The sequence below is a fragment of the Abramis brama genome, assembly GCF_963993115.1.
Source record: "Abramis brama genome assembly, chromosome: 10".
In the NCBI taxonomy this organism is placed as follows: domain Eukaryota; kingdom Metazoa; phylum Chordata; class Actinopteri; order Cypriniformes; family Leuciscidae; genus Abramis; species Abramis brama.
In genome coordinates, this window is record NC_139972.1 from 551,547 (window position 1) to 568,260 (window position 16,714).

At 39.9% G+C, this 16,714-nt stretch overlaps 1 protein-coding gene across 1 annotated transcript; it reads right to left on the reverse strand.

Annotated features, from left to right (window-relative positions):
• Positions 1–2,803: 2,803 nt before the first annotated feature.
• LOC311091260 (uncharacterized protein) lies at positions 2,804–6,973 on the reverse strand (the record flags this gene model as incomplete). The annotated part of the gene is made up of 4 exons (XM_084127078.1): positions 2,804–3,974; positions 4,794–5,003; positions 6,352–6,399; positions 6,667–6,973. The coding sequence occupies 4 exons, from the start codon at positions 6,971–6,973 to the stop codon at positions 3,493–3,495; spliced, it is 1,047 nt and encodes a 348-aa protein (XP_083983204.1). The 3' UTR covers positions 2,804–3,492.
• Between the last annotated feature and the right edge of the window lie 9,741 nt (positions 6,974–16,714).

The following is a 16,714-nucleotide window of genomic DNA, read 5'->3' on the forward strand; positions in this document are numbered from 1 at the left end:
TTTGAAACATACAAGCAATATATCATAAGTGTATTATATTTGAGTGAAAAGCATACGCTCAGTAACGCCTTTGGCTTATTCCAAATGCTACAAATTGCACACTTTGTCTTCAATAACAAATGCACATTAATAAACAAATATTACTTATAATTTGTACAATATACTATTGTATACTATAATGTATTTTGAAAGTATACTTTCAATGCAGTTACAATGATCATTTTCAGCACACAGTTAAAAATATACCTAAAATATGTTTTTAAGTAAAGTGCAAATAAATACACTTTAAAAAAATGAACAGAATTTTCACTTCAAGTATATTTTTCTCAAATATATTTTTTAGAAAATATACTAAAGTACAATTATTTTAAAGTGTGTTAAAAGTTGTATTGTGAAAATAGGTAAAAGCATGATGCTAATATGCCTTTAATATATTTACAGATATATTTCATCAATAATAACTGAGACCTCCAGCTGGAAGAGAAGTAAAATCTGCACTTCTAGATCTGGTTCAGCACTTTCCGAGAGCAAGACTCTTACAACGCTTGTGCTAACACGGTAAATGACTTGTGTGCTTGTTTTCAAGCGTCTTTAAGACAGTGGTTTATATCAGACTGTCTTCAGACAAACACTGATCAAATGACCAATGCTTTGGGTTTCTGTATGCGTTCAGAACATTCCAGATCATCCTTGGTTATGTGAACGTTAAAGAAATATTTCATTTTATCATTCTTCAAACATTATGGGAACGTTACTTTAGAATGTTCTCTGAATGTTACTTTAGAATGTTCTCTGAACGTTACTTTTGAATGTTCTCTGAACGTTACTTTAGAATGTTCTCTGAACGTTACTTTAGAATGTTCTCTGAACGTTACTTTTGAATGTTCTCTGAACGTTACTTTAGAATGTTCTCTGAACGTTACTTTTGAATGTTCTCTGAACGTTACTTTTGAATGTTCTCTGAACGTTACTTTAGAATGTTCTCTGAACGCTACTTTTGAATGTTCTCTGAACGTTACTTTTGAATGTTCTCTGAACGTTACTTTAGAATGTTCTCTGAACGTTACTTTAGAATGTTCTCTGAACGCTACTTTTGAATGTTCTCTGAACGTTACTTTTGAATGTTCTCTGAACGTTACTTTAGAATGTTCTCTGAACGTTACTTTTGAATGTTCTCTGAACGTTACTTTTGAATGTTCTCTGGACGTTACTTTTAAATGTTCTCTGAACGTTACTTTAGAATGTTCTCTGGACGTTACTTTTGAATGTTCTCTGAACGTTACTTTAGAATGTTCTCTGAACGTTACTTTTGAATGTTCTCTGAACGTTACTTTAGAATGTTCTCTGGACGTTACTTTAGAATGTTCTCTGAACGTTACTTTTGAATGTTCTCTGAACGTTACTTTAGAATGTTCTCTGAACGCTACTTTTGAATGTTCTCTGAACGTTACTTTTAAATGTTCTCTGAACGTTACTTTAGAATGTTCTCTGAACGTTACTTTTAAATGTTCTCTGAACGTTACTTTTGAATGTTCTCTGAACGTTACTTTTGAATGTTCTCTGAACGTTACTTTTGAATGTTCTCTGAACGTTACTTTAGAATGTTCTCTGAACGTTACTTTTGAATGTTCTCTGAACGTTACTTTTGAATGTTCTCTGAACGTTACTTTAGAATGTTCTCTGAACGTTACTTTTGAATGTTCTCTGAACGTTCTGAAACATGAAGTAACATAAGACGTCAGACGAATGTCCAACTGAAACTGTTAACTGGGAATGAATGATTAATGAATTTACTGTCCCGGCCAAAGTACGAACTGAGAGTGTGACAAAAGAAAGAAGGAAGGAGGAGCGACTGAAGATTCACCAGATTATTCCAGTATTTGCATCGATGCCTTTTTGAACTGCATCACAGATTCTCCAAATTAACTTTTACACAAATCTCATTTCAGTATCAACTTTGTCTTTTTTCCTGGAAATCTCCGTGAGAAATAAAGACAGACCCAACTGAGTCAATAGTTCTAAGAGTAGATTTAAGATAATATATAATGAGATAAAGAGCTGTAAATGAGTGTGGAGACGCTCAGATCCAGGTTTATTATCGGGACTAAAACTTACAAAAAAGCACAACAAAAAAACATTTAGTTTAATTTGAAGAACTAAATTAACTACAACTAAATAAAATAAAAATTATAAAAAACTAATATGTATATAAACTAATAAAATTTAAAAATAAAATCCAACTCAAAACAGTAACAAAAACTGTAATACCTCAATGATTTGAGACCCATCTGAGACAGTATTGAGATCTCCTCTGAACCGTTGGTCAGTGTCGTGATCTGCAGATATCTGACCGCTGAATGCTGACATTGACCACAATCAAGCCATGAAATAATTTTATTATTTACACATTTCAGGGACCTGAATTTTTTTTAACATTTTTTTCAATTTTACAGGCAGTTTAATGGTGATCATGTGATTAATATATACACTGCCGTTGAAAAGTTTTGGATCAGTAAGATTCTGAATGTTTTCTGCTCACCAAGGCTGAATTTATTTGATTAAAAATATTTAAAAAACAGTGATATTGTTAAATATTATGACAATTTAAAATAACTGTTTTCTATTTTAATATATAGTAAAGTGTAATTTATTCCTGTGATCAAAGCTGAATGTTCAGCATCATTACTCCAGTCTTCAGTGTCACATGATCCTTCACAAATCACTCTAATATGAGGATCTGATGATCAAGAAACATGTATGATTATTATCAGTGTTGAAAACAGTTGTGTACAAATTTTTCCAGGATTCTTTGATGAATAGAAAGTTCAGCATTTATTAGAAATAGAATCTTTTGTAACATTATAAATGTCTTTCCTGTGACTTTTGATCAATTTAATTCATCCTTGATAAATAAAAGTATTGATTTCTATAATTTCTTTCCCCCCCAAAATAAAACTTTTGAACGGTAGTGTTTAATGTTAAAAAAGCTTCTATTTCAGATAAATGCTGTTCTTTTGAACTTTATATTCACCAAAGAATCCTGAAATAAAAATGTAAACAACTGTTTTCAACACTGATAATAATCATAAATGTTTCTTGAGCATCAAATCATCATATTAGAGTGATTTCTGGAGGATCATGTGACACTGAAGACTGGAGTAATGATGCTGAACATTCAGCTTTGATCACAGGAATAAATTACACTTTACTGTATATTCACATAGAGAACAGATGATTTACATTATAATAATATTTCACAATATTACTGTTTTTTTGTTGTATTTTTAACCAAATAAATGCAGCCATGGTGAGCAGAAGAGACTGTGTATATCAGTATTTTTTTGCATGTATAGTGTTTCAGTCCAGATGTGTGTTTAAGTCTCAATCATCATTCAAAAGGAACACAATATAAATACACTGAATATAAATACATAACAGTAGAAAAATCCTTCCCCAGCAGAAGCTAGACGTCGGTAAATGTTCTTGATGTTGTTATTCTGTACTGGTATTGTGTTCAGACAGTGACCCGACACTGGAAACGAGACCCGAATCTGAGTCCGACACGGTCGACATCTCCTCGAACTTCTGAACCACGGCCCTCACGGACCCGAACGACAGGCCCCGCCTCCAGCGCCCAGACCCCGCCCCTCTTGGACCCCGATAGGTGGAGCTGGAGCTGAGAAACACGTGATTGGGCGGCGGCAGGCCGGGGCGGAGCTTGAGTCTTCCCTGGCCCAATTGGAGAGCAGGACGGAGAGGAACACTAAAGTGGGAGGGGACAGCGGCAAGAAACTCTTGAGTGACAGGATTGTGGAAGGTGATTGAAGCTCCGCCCACATTGAGAAACACGCCCACTGTCTTCAGCTGAGGAGGAATAAAGGGGAGGAGCTCACGCCGTCCGTCAAACACCGCGTGAAACTCTAGGCCACGCCTCTCCAACCACCAGCCACGCCCATCACATGATGATATCACACCTGAGGAAAGAACCAATCACACTTGCATGAATCATAACAGCACAATGCCTCATCCTTCCCTCGCGTTTTGTAACACATCTTTCCCTCGCGGGTCAAAATGACCCGAAGCCCTAAAATTATACTTCTTTTTTTTTTGTTCAGAAAGATTATTTTATTTCATTTTGATATTTTTTTTTCTATTTTTAAATGCAATATTTTTGGAGGTTTTTTTTCTTTAAATAATAGTTTTAGCACATTCCCCACATTCTTTCAACTCAAATTCTAAAAAACTCACAATTTCATGCCTAAACCTTTTAATTCAGCTCAAAATATCTTACACTGGGAGTCTTTGCCGACCTCTTGTGGAAAAATAATAATATAAGATGATATTTCATGACTCTAGATGGCCTTATAGCTCTATATGGAGCAAATGAGCTGTTCCTCTGGGTCCTAAAGCCAGTTTCTCTTCAGTATGCATTCAGATACACATGTAGACATTATAGAATCATTTTTTGGTAAAGTTTTAGCAGTTTAAGTTTGAATTTTGAACATTTTTAGGTTTTTCTATGTGTACTGAAGCATTCCTCGCATTCCATTCATTCTTAAAGGGGTCAAATTGACCAGCGATTGACCACAAAACTCCTCGAATCCTTTAAAAAAAAATGTTTTGTGTATTCGTGGTTCAAATGCGACAAAAGTCCTGGGGTCTTGGACCCCTCTGATGAACAAAAATCCGGGTCAAAATGACCCGAGGGAAGGATGAGTAGAAGAGCAAGGCCTACATTTGTTTTATTTAGCAAAATATCACTGCATATACATGAGCAGCGTCTCCTCTCTCACCGATCCTATAGAGGGCGCTGTTGCAGACGTCGATCTCCCAGTAATACTGTCCTCTGGAGATGCTCACGCTCCCGCACACCTGAGGCAGTGGAGGCGGGTTGTTCCGCTCATCCTCACAGCACACCTGACCCGTGACGCTTACGGAGAGGGCGGAGCCTGAGAGGCGAAGCAGCGAATCAGAGCGCGACGAATCCAGAGTGAACACCAGACCTGCAGACGTCAGTTACACAGATATATGAGAGAAGACTGTGGAAGTGCATTTACACATCCACACAGGAAAAATAATCATGCGCGTATAAATCATAATTATAGCATAAAATGTAATAATTTATGACAATGTGTCAAAATTATGACATGCTAAGTCGAAATTCTGATTTAATAGGTCATATTTATGACATAGGTTAAAATTATAACTTAAAAAGTTGTAATTCATTATAGCAAAATGTAAAACTTATGAGAAAACTTTCTTTTATCTTATCTTAGCATATCATAATTCTGATTTAGTATGTCATAATTTTGACTTTGCGCCCCCTATAGGCCATGATCAGCGACTAATCAACGTCAAGCTTAAAGAAGTGTGCAGTATGTAGTGTGCAGTATGCAGTGTGTAGTATGCAGTGTATAGTGTGCAAAAAGCAGTGTGATTGTGCAGTGTATAGTGTGCACTATGCAGTGTGTAGTGTGCAGTAAGCAGTGCAATATGTAGTGTGTAGTATGCAGTTTGTAGTGTGTATTGTGCAGTGTGTAGTGTACAGTAAGCAGTGTGCAGTGTGTATTGTGTAGTGTGCAGTGTGTATTGTGCAGTATGCAGTAGTGTGCAGTATGCAGTAGTATGCAGTGTGTAGTGTGCAGTAAGCAGTGCAATATGTAGTGTGTAGTATGCAGTTTGTAGTGTGTATTGTGCAGTGTGTAGAGTAAGCAGTGTGCAGTGTGTATTGTGCAGTGTGTAGTGTGCAGTAAGCAGTGTGCAGTGTGTAGTCTGCAGTAGTGTGCAGTATGCAGAAGTGTGCAGTATGCAATGTGTAGTGTGTAGAATGCAGTAGTGTGTAGTATGCAGTAGTGTGCAGTATGCAGTGTAGTGTGCAGTATGCAGTAGTGTGCAGTATGCAGTGTAGTGTGCAGTATGCAGTGTGTAGTCTGCAGTATGCAGTAGTGTGCAGTGTGCAGTAGTGTGCAGTATGCAGTGTGGTGTGTAGTATGCAGTAGTGTGTGCAGTGTGTGGTGTGTAGTATGCAGTAGTGTGCAGTATGCAGTGTGTAGTGTGCAGTATGCAGTAGTGTGCAGTGTGCAGTATGCAGTAGTGTGCAGTATGCAGTATGCAGTAGTGTGCAGTATGCAGTGTGCAGTATGCAGTAGTGTGCAGTATGCAGTGTGCAGTATGCAGTAGTGTGCAGTATGCAGTGTGCAGTAGTGTGCAGTATGCAGTGTGCAGTAGTGTGCAGTATGCAGTGTGCAGTAGTGTGCAGTATGCAGTGTGTAGTGTGCAGTATGCAGTAGTGTGCAGTATGCAGTAGTGTGCAGTATGCAGTGTGTAGTGTGCGCAGTATGAACGGTCTACCTGTAACTGATCTCTCCATTTCCTCTTCAGAAAGATCTACACTGCCATCTAAAGGACAGAGACGGCAAGGACACAGAAAACAATAAGAGAAAGAACAAAATGAATAAATAAACTGATTCAAAATACTAAATGTTTATGACAAAGATTGAGGGAACCTGTGTTTTTACCACAGTTAAGTTGTGTTTTTATGCAGTAACAAGAAACTCAAGTAATTTTAGTAATAATCCATTGATAAAAATATTTTCTAATATATGATCATGATGATATTGTCCATGTCTTGAGAATAATGTACGTAACTGCTGTTTTCAGACTCACCCGTCTCCTCACTCGCTTTAGGGTCAGGGGTCACTGTGGGGTCAAAGGGCAGACAGGTCAAAGCAGATGACCAATCAAAGCAGGGCAGCTCGACACTGTGACGACAGTTCGAACACAGAACGGCACAGATTGGACGAGAGGCGGAGGCCACGCCCTTGACCACGCCCCCGCCCCGCCCCGGCCCCACCCCCTCGGCCAGGCAGCGCGCGCACAGTGTGTGAGAACAGGGCAGAATCAACGCGACGTCAAACACGCGACGACATGACGCACAGCAACGCGATGCGTCATCTCCGAAAACACAGGCCATCAGAGAACAACAACACGAACACTAAATCCAGATCCAGATGATAAGAGATAAAACACAACATCTGCACGCGCTGCTGCTGCTGGTATAAGAGAGAGAGAGAGAGAGAGACAGGCGCTTTCCTTTATCAGTCTCTCCATTGCTTGTGGTCGCCATGGTGACCAGCCCTGCACCCCATAAACACACAGAGACACTCTAAAAGAGAGATTCACATTTATTATACAGCGTGTTAATTATTGCTTTGAAACAGATTATTCTGAATTGGATTTAAATATGCAACCCGATATAAATCTATAGAAAAAACACTGATGATGATGATTACGAGCGGATCATGCGTTCATTAAAGAGAAGAGAATATGAATGCATAAGAAAAACACCAATGAATGCATATGAAATAAACACAGGCAAGCATGAATCAAATGGCGCTTTTCCACTGCATGGTTCGGTTCGGCACGGCACGGCACGGCACGCTACACTGACTTCGTGAAGCTGATGCGCGTTTCATCTGCGCATGCGCGCCATTCAGCGCTCAGAAAACATCCAGAAATAACGTTTTCAGAAGTTTATGAAGCTGACGCACGCGGACATGTGCACACACACACTCTGCGCGGGTAAGACACACACACACACACACACACACACTTTAACACAGAAGCACTGGCGTCTGATCGCGAGGATGATTATGATATCACAGATGATTATCTTTCAGGATTTTGAGTTAAACGCTCGTTTTCTCTGCATGTTGTTCTGTATGGTGTTAGAAAATGTATCAAAAAGTCTGCATATTTTTTTGGGATATCTGTTTCATAATGCTAATTTATTGTTTGAACTTTGCTAAAAGTGTATGGTCTATAATTGGGTGTTTAATGGCAGGTTCCCAGTGTGACAACATGCCCCGGTGTGAAACACACAAGAGTAGGTGTCGTTAGAGCTGTGTGCACCAGTCCATGTTGTGCAAAGTCAAAGCAGTGGCGTAGGTTTGATTTTGAAATTGGTGGGGACGGGGACATCGATATAAATATATTTTAAATTTTGATCGAAATTATTCCTAAGGATATATCAGTGTCACTGGATATTGGTAGGGACACGTCCCTACTAAATTCTACGCCCCTGAGTCAAACAGATATGAAATATGATGCATATGCAGTAAAAACAGCAAGATGACAGTGCTGGTGAAATATGCAGCAGGTTTAATAACAGGTATTCAGCCGTGTTGATGTTTTAATAAGCATTTGTAGAGTTCAGCGGATTGCACAATATATTATGTTTTCACTGAACATTGATGGAGCCACAGATTTAGTGTGAAAATAAATCAAAACAGTTTGTACTATTTCATCTTGATAAAAGAATATATACATTTTATATATTCTTTTATCAAGATAAACCCAGAAATAGTTCAAACTTGTTTGATTTATTTATTTTGAACATATTTAATTGACAGTATTGAACAAAAAAAATAATTGATTTATCAATTTTTGTTCAATACGGTCAATAAAATATGTTCATTTTAAAAATATAAAAAGAAAATTATTTTAAAAAGAAAGCATTGAATGAGATCCTATAATATTTTAATATAGCTTTACAGTGGCAACAATAAGTATATTTTATTATATGATATGATTAATATCAGACAGTTTCATTATGAATATGGAGATTATCTCTAAGATGGACACCCAACTTCATATATAATATTTCCCATCTGAATCTAATCATGTCAACATCAGCCGGTTGTTTATTATCATGTTAATTATTGTGCCTTTCGTCACAAATTTACATATTCTTCTGTAGTTGAAAAATTGAAAGACTGTTGCTTTAATTACCTTAAACAAGGGTTAGCATTAGCTTTAGCGTTAGGGTTAGCTTTAGGGTTTTAATTTAACTTTAGTTTAACTTCGTCTCAAAATATAGTCATTATGTTATGGATTTCAATTTGCTACATAAATCTACAATTTAAAAAAAATATTAGATCAAATTAGGATCAGCCAAATTTCCCCGTGCATCATTCAGAAATGATGTGCATTTGAACTTTAAACGAGAATAAAGTCAGTGTTCTCAGTAAACACTGTATACCGGTATGTTGTTTTCAGGCTTCCAGTGATGTTATTGTGCAATAATGTTTAGTTAATACGCTTCTCAACATGTTATGATTGTGTGTGCATTTGCATCTCCAGTGACTCACTGACCGAGTGTTGAGTGATGAAACATGAATGAAAATCTCATCCTTCGCTCAGGATTATCAGGACATGTCGAGGCAGAATCTTCGTCTTAGCAACTTTATCTCGCTCTTCATGCATGTAGAAAGACACAAAGATTTACGATTATCTTTATGAAGAACAGTTTGAGTCTCACCGGTCGTTACTGTGAAAAAGAAGGTCTTAAGAAACACACCTGCATATGACGAGCATTATGTTATGATTTTATGATATTAATGTTTCGGTGGAGCTCATGGTCCAGTTAATATAGTAAATGAGCCATTTTGTATGAAACCAGTGAACATGAGTTCATATCAGTTTCATATTCTGCTTAGCTTAGCGTGCAGTTTTTGAGTTTTGGGACTTTCTTTTAAACATTTTTGACTCGTTTTATATATATATATTTATGTCCATTTCTATGTCTGTTTATCTATCTCAATATATTTATGAATGAACTTTTCTACAAATAAATAGTATATAATTGGGCTATATATATATATATATATATATTAAAGGAACCATGAAACTCCAATAAATTAAGGATAAAAAATGGTAAAATTATTATTATAAAACATTTAAATTAATTTAATTTAGGCCATTATCAATAAATTGATAAAATGAAAATAAAATCTAACAAAATTATGAAATAAACCTTGTATATACTTCAAACTAAAGGCTTCTCGTTGTCCACAACATATTAAAAGTCCCTGGTTCTGTTTTCAAAACATGGAGACAAATTTATGTGTTTTAAAACTAAAATACTAAGAATTAAAATAATACAATGGCAGGATTACAGAAATTTCAGGGTTCTTTTTAATCAATGAGTTTAATGACTTTCCCAGTCGTTTTTTTTTTTTTTGCTCAAAATGAATCTGATACAATATTTAGGAGCTTCACTGTAAAAAAAAAGAAAAAGATTTTCAAAGTTATTAATAAAACAAAGATTATTGGAGTATGTTTGACAGGAAAATACTATTTCAGTCTTTCTACTTCAGAATTGCATGTTTAGTTTAATCAGTTCAGTTATTGCCAGGCCTAGAAGTCACACTTTCAGAGTGAGTTATTATAGTGAACCAAAACTAAAATCATAAGAAAACATATTCATTATTTCAAATAAAAAAAATGAACTGGAATAAAATAAAATATAAAAAAATGTCAAAGCAAAATTTTTTCATTTTCCTTTGGTTTAACTGGATGTACTAAAATAACTAAAACTGAAATGTGTGTGTCGTGTGTGTGTGTGTGTGTGTGTCGGGTGTCGTGTGTGTGTCGTGTGTGTGTGTGTGTCATGTGTGTGTCGTGTGTGTGTCTGTGTCGTGTGTGTCTGTGTCGTGTGTGTGTCGTGTGTGTGTGTGTCATGTGTGTGTCGTGTGTGTGTCTGTGTCGTGTGTGTGTGTGTGTGTGTGTGCAGTTGTGCTCCTGCTCCTGCTGTGTGTGGGCATCAGTCTGAACAAACCCCTGGACTTCATCTGTGACCCGGAGATCAGGAGAAGCATGGACGTCTCGCCGGCGCTGCACACACTCATGGTACACGCACGCACGCTTCAACACACACACACACACACACACACACACACACATACACACACACGCTACTGTACATACAGTAAAACGCTGCTGTTACAGGGTGAGTGTGTGGACCAGCTGCCCTCGCCAGTCCTGTGCCCGTGTGTCGCCATACACCAGCGGACGTGGAAACACACGCCGGTGAGTCAAACACAACTTAATCATTCATTCATTATATAGGCTATAATATATTATACTGTATATAGTTCATTATATTTAAGTTGTTTTAATAAATTATTTTATTTTAATAGTGATCAATCGCATCCAAAGATTTAGATGCGATTAATCGTGATTAATCGATTATATATATATATATATATATATATATGTATATTGTGTATATATACAGGTGTATTTCTATATATAAAGTAAGTAAAACTTGAATAAATTGTATTGTCACAACTGATGAAGACAGACAGGATGAAGACAGGATGAATCAACAAGACTTTAATGCGGATTGCTTCAAACGAGCACGTCTCAGGAGCGCAAGGCAGAGTTAAGTATCGGGTAACTTGATGACTTGATAATATCAGTGTCTCTGTGTTGCAGTTCCCAGGACTGAAGAGTATCCGAGGCTGCCGATCTGGGGTGCGTTTCCCGAAAGCATCGTTAGCCAACTATGTTCACAAGTTCCGTCGTTATCAGCAGTTCAACGAGTCGGTGTTTCCCGAAACCATCGTTCTAACGAACATTCGCCAACAGCATCGCAGAGTTGTGTGTGTGAGCGACAGATCGTGTGCAAAGCAAACACTGGTCCTTCATCTAACACACCTGAGCCTGTGGGAAGAGGGACAAGATGGGAATGGTAAGGTTTAGGTTTTTTCACATGGGAGGTAGGTGCTGTTCGGTAGTGTGGGGGTAAGTTGAGCTGGTAGTTGACATTAGCTGTGTCCCAGATTACGCACTATACACTATGTACTTTTTGTCTTTCCTCATCGGATTCTGATAGCCCCCCCCCCCCCCCCCAACGTAATTAAAGCCGCGACAGTCGAGTGCATGAAGTGTCCAACTTTCCACACTTCGTGTTTCCGGTTAAATAAGTGCATCATCCGGGTACTTAAAGTGCACTTTTTCTTTTTAGAATTTTCAGTGTGAACGCACTACTCGCACTATTCATACTACAAAATGGCATAGAATAGGGAACAAGTATGCGAATTGGGACGCACCTTTTGTTTATTTGACATGCAATGGTGAATGGTCCAATAGGACTCTGGGAGGGGAATGTCCCTGGTAGAGAGCCAGACCTTTTGTCCCGGGTGGTATAGTGGGGTGTCTGCTCTCCTGGTGTCGGCCTGGCTCTTATGTTTCCTAAACCACTCCGTGAGCTTAGTCCCAGACCCACTCGCTCTCCTTGAACCAGTTCTTCTGAAGGCTCTCCGGACCAGGGAAACAGGGTTGGTTGGAAACCGAGTATGCACTGGTGTGAGACCGATGGTCGGTTGTCGAAGGGAGTTGTTGTGTGCGTACTCGGCCATCGTGATGTAATAACTCCAGCTGTGTTGGTGAATGTGGCAATATGACCTCAGGAAACACTCCTGTGTCTTCTGTTCTGTTTGTCTGTTGAATTGTGGATGGTAACCTGAAGACACTGACCTGACACTGAGGGTCACTGACACACCGAGGAGCTGGAAAAACTTTGGAAAAGGCAAGGCAAGACAAGGCAAGGCAAGGCAAGACAAGGCAAGGATCTGCAATCTGCACCCTAAAGATTTGTTTTGAGGCTCTAGGACTGACTCCGGACTAGGGTCTTCAAGGTATGGATAAGTGAATGCAGTTTACCTTTGGGTAAGTGATGAGGAGATCTGGAGATGGCACAGGTGGAAGATCCTTGTACATACAGTAACGCTAAACTTCCAAATGGAGCCACCGGTACCGGTTGTGGAGGAGCAAGAGGGTTTGCTGACTGCATGGGTGTCCTAAGCCTGAGGAAGAATGTATAGAGTCCACGAGGGTAAGGCTGATGGGACATAATCTGACCCTCAGGACCTCCCAGTGGAGCGGGCTCAGAGTGATTCGGCAATCCGATCCTCTAGGTTCCACTGAATGGCGTTTAGGAAGATGGTTGGAGGAAGGTTGGGTTCTGGAGACCCAGTTGGCACCTCAGGAGAGTGTATACTGGATAGAAGCCCTATTTTAATGATGTAAGTGCATGGTCTAAAGCGTACGGCGCAAGTGCACTTATGGTGTCCAAATCCACTCTTCTGCCCTCGGTTGAGTGTGTGGCTCAGCCTGTGCAGCGAGCTAAACATACAGCAAGAGAAGGTGGTTCCAGGAATGACAGGAACCCACCCTCACAATTCTCATCTCTGGATGTGAATACCGCAACGGATACCCTATGCTCCACTCTAACCTCTTCTCTAGACATTATCTGCCCTCTCTCCTCCAGGCCAGCACGCGCCACTCCCTCTAACCCCTGGTTATCTGAGGTTCTTAGGGAACACCGGACCGAACTCAGGGCAGCGGAGAGGAAATGGCACAAATCAAAAGACGCATCTGACCTGAGTACGTATCTATCTCTCCTCTCTTCCTTTTCTGTTGATGTTCATGCTGCAAAATCTTCATACTTCCACAACAAGATCAACAACTCCTCCAACACACGACTACTCTTCAAGACATTCAACTCTCTCCTCTGTCCACCTCCACCACCACCCGCCTCCTCCTTAACTGCTGACGATTTTGCGATCTTCTTCACCAACAAAACAATATCTATCAGCAGTCAGTTCTCAGCTCCTCACACACAGGAACCCAGTCTGACCCCTTCCACAGTCAATATCCCTCTGTCCTCCTTTTCTCCACTAACCGAGGAAGAAGTATCTACACTTCTCCTCTCCAGTCACCCTACCACCTGCCCTCTAGACCCCATCCCCTCACACCTTCTACAAGCCATCTCTCCCACACTTCTACCAGCACTCACACACATCATCAACTCATCCCTCCATACTGGCATTTTCCCTACAGCATTCAAGCAAGCTCGGGTTACTCCACTGCTTAAAAAACCAACACTAAACACATCATCTGTAGAGAATTACAGACCTATCTCTCTCCTACCATTCATTGCGAAGACACTTGAAAGAGCTGTTTTCAACCAAGTAACATCCTTCCTGTCTCTCAACAACCAGCTGGATGTCAACCAATCCGTCTTCAAGAAAGGGCATTCTACTGAGACTGCATTTCTGTCTGTCACAGAAGCCCTACGGATCGCAAAAGCTGCTTCCAAATCTTCAGTCCTCATCCTCCTGGATCTGTCTGCTGCCTTCGACACTGTGAATCATCAAATCCTTCTGTCCAGCCTCTCATCACTGGGCATCACAGGAACTTCCCTCCACTGGTTTGAGTCCTATCTCACAGGTAGGTCCTTCAAGGTCGCATGGAGAGGCGAGGTATCCAGAGCACATCAACTGACCACAGGGGTACCCCAGGGTTCAGTTCTTGGTCCCCTCCTCTTCTCCATCTACACCACATCACTGGGACACATCATACAAGCACACGGCTTCTCCTACCACTGCTATGCTGATGACACACAGCTCTTCCTCTCGTTCCAACCAGATGACCCCACAGTAGCTGCACGGATCTCAAGCTGCCTGGCGGACATCTCGACGTGGATGAAGGAACATCACTTGCAGCTCAACTTGGCAAAGACTGAGCTTCTCATCCTCCCTGCCAATCCGTCTCTACAGCACGACCTCACTATCCAGCTAGAGTCATCATCAATCACCCCATCAAGGTCGGTGAGAAATCTTGGAGTAACGTTTGATGACCAGCTGACCTTCACAGATCACATTTCAAAGACAGCTCGATCATGCAGGTTTGCACTGCACAACATCAGGAAGATCAGGCCTTTCCTAACTGAGCATGCAACACAACTTCTCGTCCAGGCTCTGGTCATTTCTAGGCTTGACTACTGCAATGCTCTTCTGGCCGGACTTCCAGCATGTGCAACTAAACCTCTACAAATGATCCAAAATGCTGCAGCTCGTCTTGTCTTCATCGAGCCCAAGAGGGCCCACGTCACTCCTCTGTTCATCTCACTGCACTGGCTACCTCTCGCTGCTCGCATCAAGTTCAAGGCATTGACGCTTGCTTACAGATCTATCAACAGGCTCAGCTCCCTCCTACTTTCACTCACTCCTAAGAGTCTACATCCCTACCAGAAGCCTACGATCGGCCAACGAGTGACGTCTCGTGGTTCCATCCCAGAAAGCCACAAAATCTCTTTCCAGAACATTCTCATTCACAGTTCCATGCTGGTGGAGCGCTCTCCCCACCCTCATCCGGAATGCAGAATCCCTGACAACCTTCAAAAAACATCTGAAAACCCATCTCTTCCGTGAGCACTTAACCACATAAAAAAAAAAAAAAAAAAAAAAAAAAACCTCCCCTTTCCCTCTAAACCTCACTTATCGGGCTTATGCTACTCTGAATAATGCCTGAACTTTGTATCTTGAGCACTTCTTGCGCTGCTTTTTGTTTTTTGCCTCTTCATGATGACTCGCTTAATCTAGTCCTACTTTGTAAGTCGCTTTGGATAAAAGCGTCTGCTAAATGACTAAATGTAAATGTAAATGACAGGACACAGTTTTCTTCTTAGTGCCTTTACTGAAGACCTCTCTTTTTTTTTATTGTAAAACTGTGAACATACAAGCAAATTTTATTAAAAATACATTATTTAACAAACCAAGACACATTGCTGTGAATTTAAATGCTGGAAGTGATCAGAATTCAAGATATAAGAATCACAAGATTACATTTTTAAATAATTCAGTTTGTGTCAGTTTGCCACCATGTGGTTGCAGAATATACTGCAGTTAAATGCAGTTTCAGTACACAGATTCACAGGCAGTTCAAAATACTGTTCAACATATCTGTAATCCCAACATTTATTTACTGCTACTGTAGAAGAAAGTTGTAAATTTGTTTCTTTCTTCACTATTCTGTAAAAGTATAACAGGTCTTTCCTCTTTAGTTAGATTTAGTAGAACATGAACTCAGCAAGCCTTCGTGAAAGCTACACAGGAAAACAAAAGGTACCTGTTTTACTTTTGACAACCTGTATGTACAACCTGATGGCCTGGGTTGTGTGAAAAGCAGTGCTAACATTGACTTATAAGATATTGTGCAATCACATACTAAACAGAAGCTAGCAACATTAGCTTGGCTTAGATCACAAACAACTTTTTGCTTGTAAGAGTTAAAATAACCTCTTAAGTAACAGAACATTTAGAAAACAAAATTGGCCACTAATTACTTACAGATTATGGCATGTCAAAGCTTCCCAAAGATATAAGGGGTCTGAGAGGAGTGTAGCATGTCAGCACCTCCGGACATTTTCTCACACCGCGTGTAACAAACTTTTTTGCCTGCCGCCTCAGCACATCACCACCGAGCGCCGTGTAGCGCACGCAATATATCATCGAAGAAGAACCCCCCCAAAAAAACACTAAAGGAGATACTGACCCCTAGTGGGAAAATAAAGAAATGCACCAGCGAACTAATACAATACTATTGAACGTAGAGGGACAGAATATCCACTTTTGCTAGTTTAACGATGGGAACAATGGTCGGCGCTCCCAGCGCAATGGTCTAAAAGGGGCGTCCCTATTCCCTTAATGAGTAATGGGTGTGTTTTGGGCGTAACGTGCAATAAACCAATCAGAGTCTCATCTCCCATTCCCTTTAAAAGCCAGTTGCGGTCGTGTCACGGCAGATTCGCTATTTACATGGAGGAATTTGCAAGTGGAAAAACTGAATGCTTCTCTAGCGAGGAAACGGATCTGCTCGTGCACGAGGTTACAGCTGTGTGTGTGTGTGTGTGTGTGTGTGTGTGTGAGGTTAAAGCGCAAGCAGACCATCTACGGGACAAACCAGATTCCACCATATCTTTATGTACACAATATTAATCTTTTACATTTTAATCCTTAAATTTTTCATATTTAAAAATGTTTGTGTATGCCCTGCTGCAAAAATGCCCCGTGTGTGTGTGTGTGTG